The 12546-nt window shown below is 40.3% G+C and overlaps 1 protein-coding gene across 2 annotated transcripts in view; it reads left to right on the forward strand.

Annotated features, from left to right (window-relative positions):
• The window catches only part of ANO5 (anoctamin 5), a 78877-nt gene that overhangs the window by 29131 nt on the left and 37200 nt on the right, over positions 1-12546 (forward strand). For both annotated transcript variants that reach the window (XM_019519471.1, XM_019519472.1), the window contains 7 exons: positions 3328-3396; positions 4337-4621; positions 4922-5035; positions 7784-7899; positions 8840-8974; positions 10764-10869; positions 10962-11022. In XM_019519471.1, the coding sequence (XP_019375016.1) occupies positions 3328-3396; positions 4337-4621; positions 4922-5035; positions 7784-7899; positions 8840-8974; positions 10764-10869; positions 10962-11022 (886 nt within the window). The remainder of the gene's footprint in view (positions 1-3327; positions 3397-4336; positions 4622-4921; positions 5036-7783; positions 7900-8839; positions 8975-10763; positions 10870-10961; positions 11023-12546) is intronic.

The following is a 12546-nucleotide window of genomic DNA, read 5'->3' on the forward strand; positions in this document are numbered from 1 at the left end:
TTTATGCTACTGGGGCATGAGTTAGCACAGAATTTGGGCACATATATTACATTTTTTGTAATACATTAATTTTGTTAGCACCCATCATTGTACACTTGGAGTTTGGTTAGAATAAAACTGGATACTGTACTAGGGAGGAGATGTTTTCGAACATGAAAATCCATTGCTTAAGACTAGGTTTTTGTGTTAGGTAACAATGTACCATGAACTTCACCACTTACTTTTGACTGATTATTCTTACTAAAACACAGCATTGTTATGAAAGGTAGCTTTATGTTTATAAGAGTGGTTTATCTTTCTTAAATGTCTGATCTTTATGTACAATAGCATTTGGCTGACTTTTCCCACTGGACTTTGGATCCAATTTTGATAATCTTAATGTGTCTGTTTTAGTTTGTTAGGCAATTCAGGTATGCTGGGAAGGGACTATAACAATAATATAATTATTTAAGCTAGCCTTACCTCTGTGGTGCTGAAGTGGAAAAATTGCCAAAATATGGGCCCTTATTTTCAGCCTTGCAGGGTGAGTGAGTCATGAATTTTAAATTGTGACACTGTTATTATATCTAGAAATGGTATCTTTGGCCCATTGAGAGACTTGAGACACTGCAATTTGTCTCAAGCTACGGACAGGCTAAAATTGGGGGAAATTCTATACTTGGCATAAAAAAAAGGAAAAGGCTCTGGGAGCATGATTTTCTTTTTGGAGAGTGTCATCAAAACTTTGGAGTCTAAAATGTTAAAATATGTTTTGGGGAGGGTGGATCAGTAAACAGACAGCAGATAAGCTAGTCAAAAGGGTACAAGCATTAATTCATTCCATTCTCTACAAGTTATCACTCTAGAGACGTTGTATCATTGTATATGCAATATGGGGCTGGATTCTCACCCTCTTTACTTCTGAATTGTGAAAGAGGAAGATACTGCTCATAATCTCGTTTTCAAGGGATTCCTTTAATATACAAAGACCACTAGTGGGCAAAGAGCCAGCAGTTGATTTCTTAATTTCCCCTAGTGTGTGGGCTGGAGAGAGAAGCTGTATTGTCAGGGAACCATAGTATGTAGTTTGATCTCCAACACTGACCATCCCCAGGCAATTCAGATGAAGGTGTCCAGTAAACCTGTTCAGCATACATGGTATGACCATGGATCGAGTCTGGCTATCACAGGGGCAGGCAAAATACGATGCTTGGGCCAGATCTGGCCTGCCAAGCCATTCCATCTGGCCCATGGTGCCTGTAAAAAAATTTGAAAATTAATATTTATCTGCCCCTGGCTGCCTGTCAGAGATGACAGGAGACAGGGGCAGTAGGACCATGGGGGAGCTGCTGGCAGAACTAGATGGCTGGAGCAGCAACTCCAGCCTGTCCCGGCATTCCTTTGTAGCTCCCCCACCCAAGCCCCAGCCAGAAGCGTCTGCCTAGCAGAATCTTCTGGCGGCTTCTGGCATGAGGCTGTTCCTGCTTTCCTGCACTGAGGGAAATACAAATAAGAAGGAGGGGTGGAGGGAGGCAGGGGAAGAACATGGATGATTGCCCCAGTCCTCAGGGCCAGATGGGCTGGCTCTTGTGATCCCAGCACTGCAGCCAGGAACCATGTGGTGCTGGAGGCTGGTAAATGGGTGGGGGAGCAGGGAAATGGCTGTGAAATGTGGGGAGAAGGGGCAGTCAGTTGGGTGGGAGCATGGGGTCCATGCTGGTGCACTGGGGCCAGCACCAGCAGGGCCCAGAGTCGGCTGGCTCCCACCTCTCCCTGCTGGAGCAGTGCAGCTTGGCTCCATAGAGCCCCTGGCAGCCCAGGCCCCATGTTTCTGCCACTCCAGTCTGGATCCTGCCAGTGCACTGGCATGGGCCCTGCAATCCCGCCCAGCTGTTACTGTGCTTTGCATGCCCACTCACTACTCCTTCCTCCAGCCTGCTGCAGCCATTTCCCCATTCCCCCTCCCCTGGTATCACGTGGTTCCCAGCTGCAGCCTTAGGACTGCGGAAGCAACTGGGACATGGTGCTGGAGCAGCCGGGGAAGAGGGAATAGGGAAGTGGCAGGAGAAGGGCAGCAGTGGCAGAGCAGCGGCAAGAGGCAGTGAGAAGAAGCACGGGGCCTGCACCAGTGCCTCAGGACCAGGAGCAGCAGAAGCGCCAAGCTCGGGCTTGCAGGAGCACTGGCAGGGCTTTGCTGGGGGGGCAGGCTGTTGGCAAATCCACACAAGCCACAGCCCTCCACAGTCACCCTTCCCCCACACATTCACAACCCCCCACAATCCCCATACCCACCTATACCCCCACATACCCACACACCCCACACCTATCCACCCACCCCACAAATCATGCACACACCCTTCCCCATACCTCACATACCCACAAAACTATACCCACTCTCCCACCCACACCCTCCCACAATATACAAGAATAAGACTTCATTTTAAACTATTATACTATCACCTCTATGTACACTACACAAACACATGTAAATCAAGACAAAAATATTTTTTGAGATGAAATTAATGAAAGTTGTAGTGCATTTTTGATTTTTATAATATAATTTGGTATTTTTCTGGTTCCAACCCCTGGATGGCAAAACCCTGGCTGAAAGGAGTACTTCTGGGGGGCAAAGGGAGGGACTTCTGGTGGCAGAAGTCAGGGGCTAGGGGGGCAGGGCTTCCACCTCCAAGATGGCTACCAGGGGGTGGGACACCTGTCAAGGGGCAGGGCTATCCATGTGGCCCTCAATGGCTTGCCAAAACTCGGTAAGCAACCCTCCATCCAAAATAATTTCCCGCCCCATGCTATCCTCATTTACAAGGATAACAAGAGTAACAAGTGCAGAATAATTGTTAAAGGAGTAACTGGCTTTTTCTTGTGCTGTACAGAACTTTTGCTTTACAAATTGTGATCATACAGTGTATAGAATATTTGGATGAAAAATTCAGTATAGGTTACTGAAATATTTTACAGGATTGTCTATTTAGTTTTTAAAAAATAATTTAAACTCTGATCCTAATCTAGAAATTAATAGAAGCTTTTCCAGTGATTCCCAAGGGGACGGAGTTTGAGCCCAGTATATATTATATATGTTAATTCAACATCTAGTTATTATACCAGAGGAAACTCTGAGACCTTTTGGTGAGTGAAAGGAAATTAATAGGATTTGGGAATAATTATTTTTTCAGGGCTGATCTAGTTTCTCTTTTGGTAAGGATAACCTTCTTTTGACTGTAACAGAAACAATATTGGACTCATTGTATAGGGATATAGAGAAGATACTGGTCTGCAAAATGAAGTTAAAATTATGCTAACTTCATTAATTGAGTAAATTCTGTTTGTTTATAGGATAGAAGGAGAGAATTTGAGAGTAATCTGCAAAAATCTGGTCTGGAATTAGAAACAGAAGACAAAAAGGTAAACAATTTTCATCCTATTCAAATAAACTATAATCAAAGAAGTGAAGTTACAAATTGCTAGTTAATGTTTCTAACTTTCTTTTTTGGTAGGATATTATCCACTGTGTTATAAATGATTGCAAGGAATTTCAATAATATATGTGAGAAACTAAAGTTAAGCAAATGCAACCACATAACTGGGGAGCTGTTTCTTGATAAGCATTGTGAGAATACACTTGTTGTTTCTGCAGGAAATGATTGCTTTTTATGTTTTAATGAAAAGAAAACAGTTTGCCAGATAACTGAACTCTGAGCTCATTTATACCCATAAACCAAAATATACAGGAAGCAGCCCTAGAGTCCCAGCCCATGGCCTCACCAATCCATACACCTCAGCCTCTCTACACAGTTTATGAGAAATACCTATTATAGTAATTGGAAAGTGCTTATATCCTGTTGACAGTAGTATCAGGATGGGCCCTTATCCTGGCGTGTGGTAAGTCTGGTCTTTTTGCTTAGGTTTTAAGTTCTACATCATGTGTGTGAAGGAGTGCAGAGGGAGCATCTCTGGTCTGCATGTAAAAACACAGAGAAAAATAACCTCATGAAACCTATGGATCCCTTGGAATCTGCAGATAAGGATCCAAAGAGCCATTGGCAGAACATTACTATTTTATGTGGTGAAACAACTCTGTTCTTGAGTGCATGTACTAAGTTCAGAGGAATTCTGTAAAGATTTTGGTTGGGGGATGGTACTGCTGTGGAACTATTACCTAGCCACTGCTGCAGGCTATAGGGTTGCAGTAGCTTTAATGGTTGCTGATAGACTATGAGTTCTGCATGATTGTGAGTTAATCATGATGTACTTGCCATTTTGACATACCTTCCTAAGACTGTCATTTGCTACAGTTAAAAAAATAAAGTTTAGTCTGACATCCAGTTTAATTTTTCTTTTATAGGAATCTGAAAATGGCAAAACTTACTACGTGAAGATCCATGCCCCATGGGAGGTTCTGATTACATATGCTGAAGTGCTGAACATCAAAGTCCCCATCAAGGAAAATGATATTCCCTGTACTATAGAAAATCCCATCGATTGTATGCTTTCACCATTTAGGCTTCCAGAGAAAGTGATGCATCCTGAACCAGATTACTTCACAGCACCGTTCAGGAAAGATAGACAGGAACTCTACCTCATTCATGATGAAAGCACTTTCTTCTCACCATCAGTGAGAAACAGAATAGTATGTATCTCAGGTTTACATGTGCATACAGAATTTAACAGTGACCTATGGTGTGGGGGAGAAGGAAAGTATATGGTACAGTATCCTGAATTTTTGCACAGTGAAGCCAAGTGACATTTGTGAAAACTGTTCCTTCATTAACCTTATTTAGAGTTTCCTTATTCACTGGAGCCCTGAGAAGCACTGAATTTTCCCTGTGCAATAAATCCCCTCAGCAATACTCTTTCCACCCTTCCCTGGAGTGTGTTGTTAATCCAAATTAAAACAGAAAAGACTTAAATATGCATGTTTGCATCTTAGGTTTTCTATATTCTAACACGATGCCCATATGGAACAGAAGAAGGAAAGAAAAAGTTTGGGATTAAAAGACTATTAAGTAATGGCACCTACACAGCTGCTTACCCTCTTCATGATGTAAGTATTCTAGCTTTGCAGTCCCTTAGGTATTTCTTAGTCCAGGTCTCCTCCTTCATTTGTTTTACTGGCTGTGACATCACTGATTGAAACAGAAACTCATTTGGTCTGCAACCCTTCCAATATCTACTGATGACTCTTGTCCTTTGTCCTGTAATGTATACAGATTTGCCAGTCCTGTTATACAGTATGTAGGTTTATGGGACGTAAACAGTTTCAGTCAGAGAGGGTGCATCTACACATGCATTAATGTTCTTCTCCTTATGTGCATTAAATTTAGTACCTCTGATGCAAGGTAGTAAATTAATGTGCATTAGGCTGTCCCAAAGTGGAGTAGCACAAGCATATGCTTTTTTAGGTGATGCTTAATGGACAATAGCCTATTTTATTGCACCTTTGTGTAATAGCATGGTTTTTTATGCACCACTTTAATGTACAGTAAAATAGATGACTGCACATTAAAGTGCATGTGTAGACATGCCCAGAGTGTATTAATGACTCATACAATAATAGAGCTGTATAAATGGGATATGCTATATATTATGAGAAATTATAACATAGTTATATGCAGTAATGTATAATGACAAAGAAACAAGGAAATGAACAACATCTTCATCTGAGCCCATAGATACTGCAAGTCACAACCACCTGCAGTATAAAACTCCAATGAAAATAATAAAGTTAACCCTGCAATAAATTTGCACATTTGCACTAAAAGACCACATAATTTGATAAGTGCTTTATGATGACTTCTGCTGGCAAAATGTAGGTGCAGGTTTCCCTCACTTTATGCAAGTTCTGTATGTGCAAATTCACTCTTATTCAATGACCCTTTTTATACCAAAAATTCATTGTATGCGAGGTAAATTCACTCTTATGCAGTCAGTGTGGTAGAAGCCCACAGTCAGCTGCTTTGTGCGGTGCATTGTGGGAGTGATGTGCACCAAAATATAGTCTCCTGTGTGGATCTGTGCTCCTCACTCATCTGCAACACATTTCTGTAGTTGCCATCCTATTATGATGGTGCCCTGTGCTTGGTGAGTACCAAAATTGTCTTGTAAAAGTGGTAAAGATGGGTCTGGGAGTCAGTACAATCAGAGGTCTTGGAACATAGCCCCATTTGTTACATTGTAAAGTGGATTTCCTTTATGCAAATTCAAGTTATGCACCGTTTTCCAGGAATGCATGTACAGTATAAAGTGAGGGAAACCTGTACTACAAAGCTTACTATGAAGCTTGTAGGAGTAAAAGCTTTCCATATTTGCTTTTCCTGCTAGGTGTGTTTTTAAAGAAAAGTTGTCTGAATTTTTCTCTAGTCCCTATTTCCAGTGACAAAAGGGAGCTGTGCTGCTAAACACCAACATATTATACTGAAAAGCTACCTCCTAGTAACATTTTAATTAGCTGTTTGTGGGATTAATCTATTCCCTTATTTATTTTTAGTAATCATTTGAGGATAATTATAATGCCTGCCAACATTTTAAATTACAAGTTTACTTGATTGATTTCTAATTTATGGGTCTGCTTTCTGAGAACTCTTCGCTTAATTTTTGTTGCAAGTGAATTAGAGAAAGAAAGTCTAAAAATGAGAAACTTCCCATTGAATGCAGTTATGTCACCTATTCGATGGGATGGAAATTGTGGCTGTTTACACAATGTCAGCTTGGCACAAGGCCCATACACTTTTTTTTACTTGGGCACCTAGCACATTGTGGGCAATATTAAAAACAGATTATAGTAAAATAGCAGCACTGATGCCAGAAAGCATTTCCATTCTGTTAGTACTACTAACCCCCAAACCATGAGTTTATTTCCCAAAAATCATGATATAGAAGTAAATATCAAGAGAGATTTACAAGTGATATATTTTGAGTTATTTTGTTTCTAATTTTGGAGCTTTGAAGGTGCTCATGTACCACTCTTTCAAGTTTGTCTCCACAACTGTAGACTGAAAACAGAAGAAAAGCTGGAAGCTGAAATTTTCTCATAGTCAAATGACATGAGAAACTAGGGCTCTGAGACTTTATACAATTACAGGAGTCACTAATGACACAATAGTTGTAGTCCATTCATAAGGAACTTGCATAATGCATAACATGACAGGAAGTATGTGCAAGTGCTAACTACTGTGAAGTTAAATTCATGGCTGTTACTTAATTATTGTAGGGGGTGTTCACTTTCCAACCTCAAGCCACAATGGTGATAGTAGGTAAGGAAAGTCCCTGGGTAGATGGAAACCAAATTGATACTTTATCATGCTTATACACTTCTTTCTCTCAGTGCAAGCTTTTTGACTATGGAATCCACCATGAAAGCATGATTCTGACCAACATAGCACAGAGGATTTGGACTGGAGTTTGTTTAGGAACAATGTAGGGTTTGTCTACATTAGGAAAATTTGTGCTAATGTAGGTACATGTTGTCTAAATGTAGGTGTGTTATACTTGTGTAAACTTGGCTTGCATCTGTGGCTTTCTTCAGTGAGTACAAGAACAAATCAGAAATACAAAACACATTTTCCACCAATGCAGCCTGCCTGTAAGAGTTTAATGTTCAAATTTCTGAAATGTCCCAGGGGCCTACTGGTACACATGTTGTTTTAAAATATTATGTGTAAAACTTGGAGTATAGGGTTGAGTACCAATAATTTTACTGAGTTGTGTTGCTATTAATACACATTTCTTTACTGTGATGTATTAGCGTATTGATGAGCTGCTTTGTCTCTCTGATATATGCACACTCACACAGTGCCAGTACTGGAAGAAGTCAAATGATCCACACTGTGATAATGAGAGATACACACTGTACATGGAGTGGGCCAGGTTTTTCCGTTTTTTCAAGGAACAGCCTTTGGATCTCATCAGGTAAACTATAAGTTCTAAAAAGCATTTATTGCATATGGCCATATTTAATGGGTTTTCACGGCAGTATATGCCTGTATTCATTTGTCATTTTGTTCCTCTTGGAAATTTTTTTATCCATTTGTAATGTTTGAGGAAAAGCAGATATTTAACCAGGCACCAGGTGCAGAGAATACATGGAATGTATTTTTATTAGCAACTGGCAACACTCTCTACTTCAAATCCTAAAACTGTTCCAACCCAATCACCCCGGGGGGGGGTCATTTTTCTGATTCTGCTTTGCTTGCGGATGAATTTTTACAGAGGACTATTATGTGCAAGATTTTGGTCCAAGGTAGCAGGTCTTTTACAAAAACAACTGTACACCATTTAAGATGGAAGTGTTTTGAGAATGTCAGTGACATTTTGTCACCATTCAATCTAATCTGAAAGGACACTTATTCAGTCTCAGATGTAAAATCCTACCTTAATACCTGCATTCTAAGCACTTGGTCCCTTTCTCATTCTTACATCGAAGTACATTTCTTTATTGATGTGACACATGTCTCCCATTTGTAACACATCTTGCTGCTTTTTCTATAATAAAAAGACTGTTCTTTTTAAATGATGCATTTAATCCTAAATTCTGCTTATTTATTTTGGTGCATAACAGAGGTAAATTCACATTTATATAACAACATTGTGGGTAGGGGAAATAATTTCTTAAATGAGGGACCAGAGAAAACAAAGGCAAATAAGGTCATCTGTCATGCTCATTCAACACATATAACTCTTATGTATGGGCTACGTTTTGATCTTGCTTTAGCAGCATGACAATAGTTTTATTCTGTTGTGAGATCAGAATTTGTCCTATAGTCCTAATTTTGCATGGACCTTGACCAGTTTTGTCTTTTTTAATTTTCATTGTTCCTGTTTCCTATCCAATATCATTGTGTGTGTACAGGAAATACTATGGAGAGAAGATTGGAATCTATTTTGCCTGGCTGGGTTTTTACACTGAGATGTTGTTCCTAGCAGCAGTAGTTGGTTTATTCTGTTTTCTGTATGGTTTGTTTACAATGGATGCAAATATGAGCAGGTGAGTGTAATTGTCAAAACTACATTGTAGTGGAGGGCACTACTTTGTTATTAAAGCAGAATTATAGTTTTTAAGTGTCTATCTTAACGCTGCTGTTGCATGTTTTCATAACTGCAGCTGTTCAGGATTTGCTCCATATGGAAGGAAGTCAGAACTGGCATTCACGTATACTGAAAATGTATATATATATTAAAAATATCAAGTAACTCAGGGTGTGGTTATAGTGGTTCTACACTCACTATAGAAAAGCAGGAAGCATACGTAATTTTTAAGCAAGAAATGTTTTCATTTACATCCACACAAAACTTAGTTGACATAAATGGGATATACAAACAGAGCAGAACTGGTCACTTTATACTGCACTTACCACCTAGTTGGAAGTGGATAACATTGTTTTAATTTGGGAAAGGTTTTTATATCTTGGAGTTGTAATAGGTAGGTGCTTAAAGATGTTATTAAAATTCTGTGCATATCAAGTGTTCTTTGCGGCCTTAAACCAGTGGTGTTTCCAGAGCCTTGTAGTTAACAGTGCTACTGCTCCCTCATTGCCAAGTTTCCAGCCCAGGGGAAAAAGCCCTGCAGACCAGATGACATGGCCCTGTGTGCCAGATCACAGCCAGATCCAGCAGGCGGAGTCAGGCCAGGATGTGGGGTTGGTCCATGAGTGCAATCCATGCCCTGGGCCCTTATGCCAGATCTGGCCTGACCATGATTGTGGGATACAATGTGGGGACTAACCTCACACCACTCAGATGTTGCACAGAGCCAGACGGTTGAGCACCGCTGCCTTAAACCCTCCTTTTTTAATCCATCTTGTAAAGCAGGTGATTTACCTGCTTCAGAGGGCCAGCTATTTTGAATTACCCCCCAAAGCATCTAAATAGAGTGCAAAGTGCAAGTGTCCCCTCCATCTGTGGTTATGAGCCTGCTTTCTCATGTACTGGACATTCCAACTTGTGTAGCTAAATATTGCAGGACTTTATAGTGAGATTCCCTGAGATCACCCTAGATCTGTTTCTTTCATCTGCCTGGCACCGTCTCAGATAATCTGTTTTTTATAACTGCAGAAAATCAGTTTAATTAATTAAATTTAAAAAATCGAAAACCACATTTTTGTTTGAATTTTACACCTCAGATGCATTTCCCTATGCCCCCTTCCATTGAATTATGTCACTCTGACACTTGTATTCTAGTAATAATATTACATTCATCCTGAAAGATCCTTACATACACATGTAAATGGACACTGAAAAGTGTAAGTAGGTCACTTCACTTGCCACTGCTATTCAGCTTCTTGAGGTTTAAAATGCGAACTTTAAAATACATCTGTATTGTTGCATAGTGGTACACAGGAAATAAGAAAATCCAGCAAGTTGAAAAATAGGGGGAAAAGACTTAGGAAAGTGGAATATGGATATCAAAGTTGGAATTTGGCAACAATAATTGAGTTAATACTGCTGCTGCTGCCAAAAGTACTATGAAAACTTTGCCTACAAGAACCTTGTTTAGTATCTCATCTGCGAGACTGTACAACTGTCACAGTATGCTCGTAACAGAATTCTGGAGTACTGATTCAACCATGGTATGGGGGGATGCACACCACATGTAGTTCCTGGCTTTTTCTTTGAGGGTTCTCTAGACATGGCCTGATTACAGCTTATATCAGTTGTCTTGGGTATATCATGTGCAAAACTAAGAACTGGAGCTTTGAACTGGTTGAGTTTATCATGTATTTGAAAGAAAGTGTAATGCAGAGCATCTGAAGAAATTCTGAAATTCTTTTCCTCAGCAAAGAAATCTGTGACCCTGCAATTGGAGGAGAAATTATGATGTGCCCTCTTTGTGATGTGGATTGTAATTACTGGAGATTAAATACCACGTGTAGGCCATCAGAGGTCTGTATCCAGTTCTGAAATCATTAGCCATTTTTTGTTTCCATTTTAATTCTGGTCTGTTACTGAACTGTCCCTATGCATTTCTGTTGCAGTATTCCCATTTGTTTGATAATGTGGCAACTCTATTTTTTGCAATTTTCATGGGCATATGGGGTAAGTATATTTAAGTTTAAATAAAGTAATGGGGAGATCTTAACAGAAGCTTTCAGGGATATTGGGATAGCCTTTTATTGTTCTAGATCAAACAATAATTACCTGAACAAAGAATAAAAATAATTTAAAGTTGTGGAGGAGTTGCACAAAAAAATTAACCTCTTATCTTGTGCAACCGACATCCCTTTATATTTGTGGTTACAAGCCTGTTTCCGCAGAAGTGGTTCTCTAGATCAAGTCCTACTGTCTGTGCTTTCTTTTCCTGTTAGTTACCAAAGCCGCTGTAAACACACCCAGACTTTCATAGGGGATGGATATTTTGTAGCTGTTAGCAATTTAGAACATGCTGGGTTTTTTTTTCCAATTTTGCAATAAAATGTTTCTTCTTCTACCCCCATAAAGCGTATTTCTTCCACTTCTGACTAATGGCTACCACACTAGAAAGCAATAGAGAGGCACAGGTATTATTGTGGGTAACTGAGACGAAGACCAGTATGCCTCTGCACCAGAGAAATTCATACAATATGTATGGACTCTGATAATGCAGAACGCAGATGAATTTAAATGAGATCCCTGAAAGCATGCCTGTTTTAGTCATATAACTTAACCTGTACTCTAAGTACAAATTTCTGTGAAGCAAAGCTTTACAACCAGCTTGACTATGAAAGTATATTACAGGAGCTGGGATAGTTTATGGAGCAGATAGGACGATAAAAAGGGAATTTTAGCTCTCCAGTCAGTGTGTGTGATGCATGGAGTTCTGTTTGCAGTCTCCAGGTTGCAGTGCAAAGTGGTGGGTGTTTGGTTTTTTATGCTTCTGGACTTTGTTGGTCTTCACATAGGGCCAGGATGAACTGGGTGCTAGCTATAGCCAAGTTTGAGAATTTTGACCTGACTGGGATATGCTGGTGCTTCTGCTGGGACATAAAAATTGCAGAGGTTCCTAGGCTGGATGCTTTTCTTCCTCTGCTCAGTTCAGACCAATGACCAAAACTGGGATTAGGAAGGAATTTTACCCCACAGTCAGACTAACACAGATGGCAAGAATTTTTGCCTTCCTGTGTGGTGGGGAGCATAGTCCCCTTCCTTGGCTTTCTTGAGTGTATTTTAACAAACTACTTCCTGTCTTTACTATGGCAGGATTTTGACAGTGCCCCTTAATGTGCCCCTCATCCCCCCTTCCCCTCCCTGCTTCACCTGTTGCATGTTAAAAGGTATTTTTGATGTTTCAGGCATTGTGTCTGTGAGTCGTACATGAGGGTTATTTCTAAAGTTGTTAAGAACAGATTAAGCAGACACTTGTCTAGGACAGTTTAGATAGGGAAGATTTCTGAGGGCTGTGGGTCCATCTAGACATAGATAGCCATTTCCCAGGTCATTGAGAGCAAGCCACTGGCTCATATCTGCCCCCTGAGCTGTGGTACATTTTCCTTAGGAGGATGGGGGCTCTCTGGTGCTTGTGAGAACAACCCGTCCTTTCCTTCTCTCCTTGCCCTCTTCATTTTGCCTGTCCTCCCCCATCTC

The sequence above is a fragment of the Gavialis gangeticus genome, unplaced genomic scaffold, assembly GCF_001723915.1.
Source record: "Gavialis gangeticus isolate Ggan-Ray unplaced genomic scaffold, GavGan_comp1, whole genome shotgun sequence".
In the NCBI taxonomy this organism is placed as follows: Eukaryota; Metazoa; Chordata; order Crocodylia; family Gavialidae; genus Gavialis; species Gavialis gangeticus.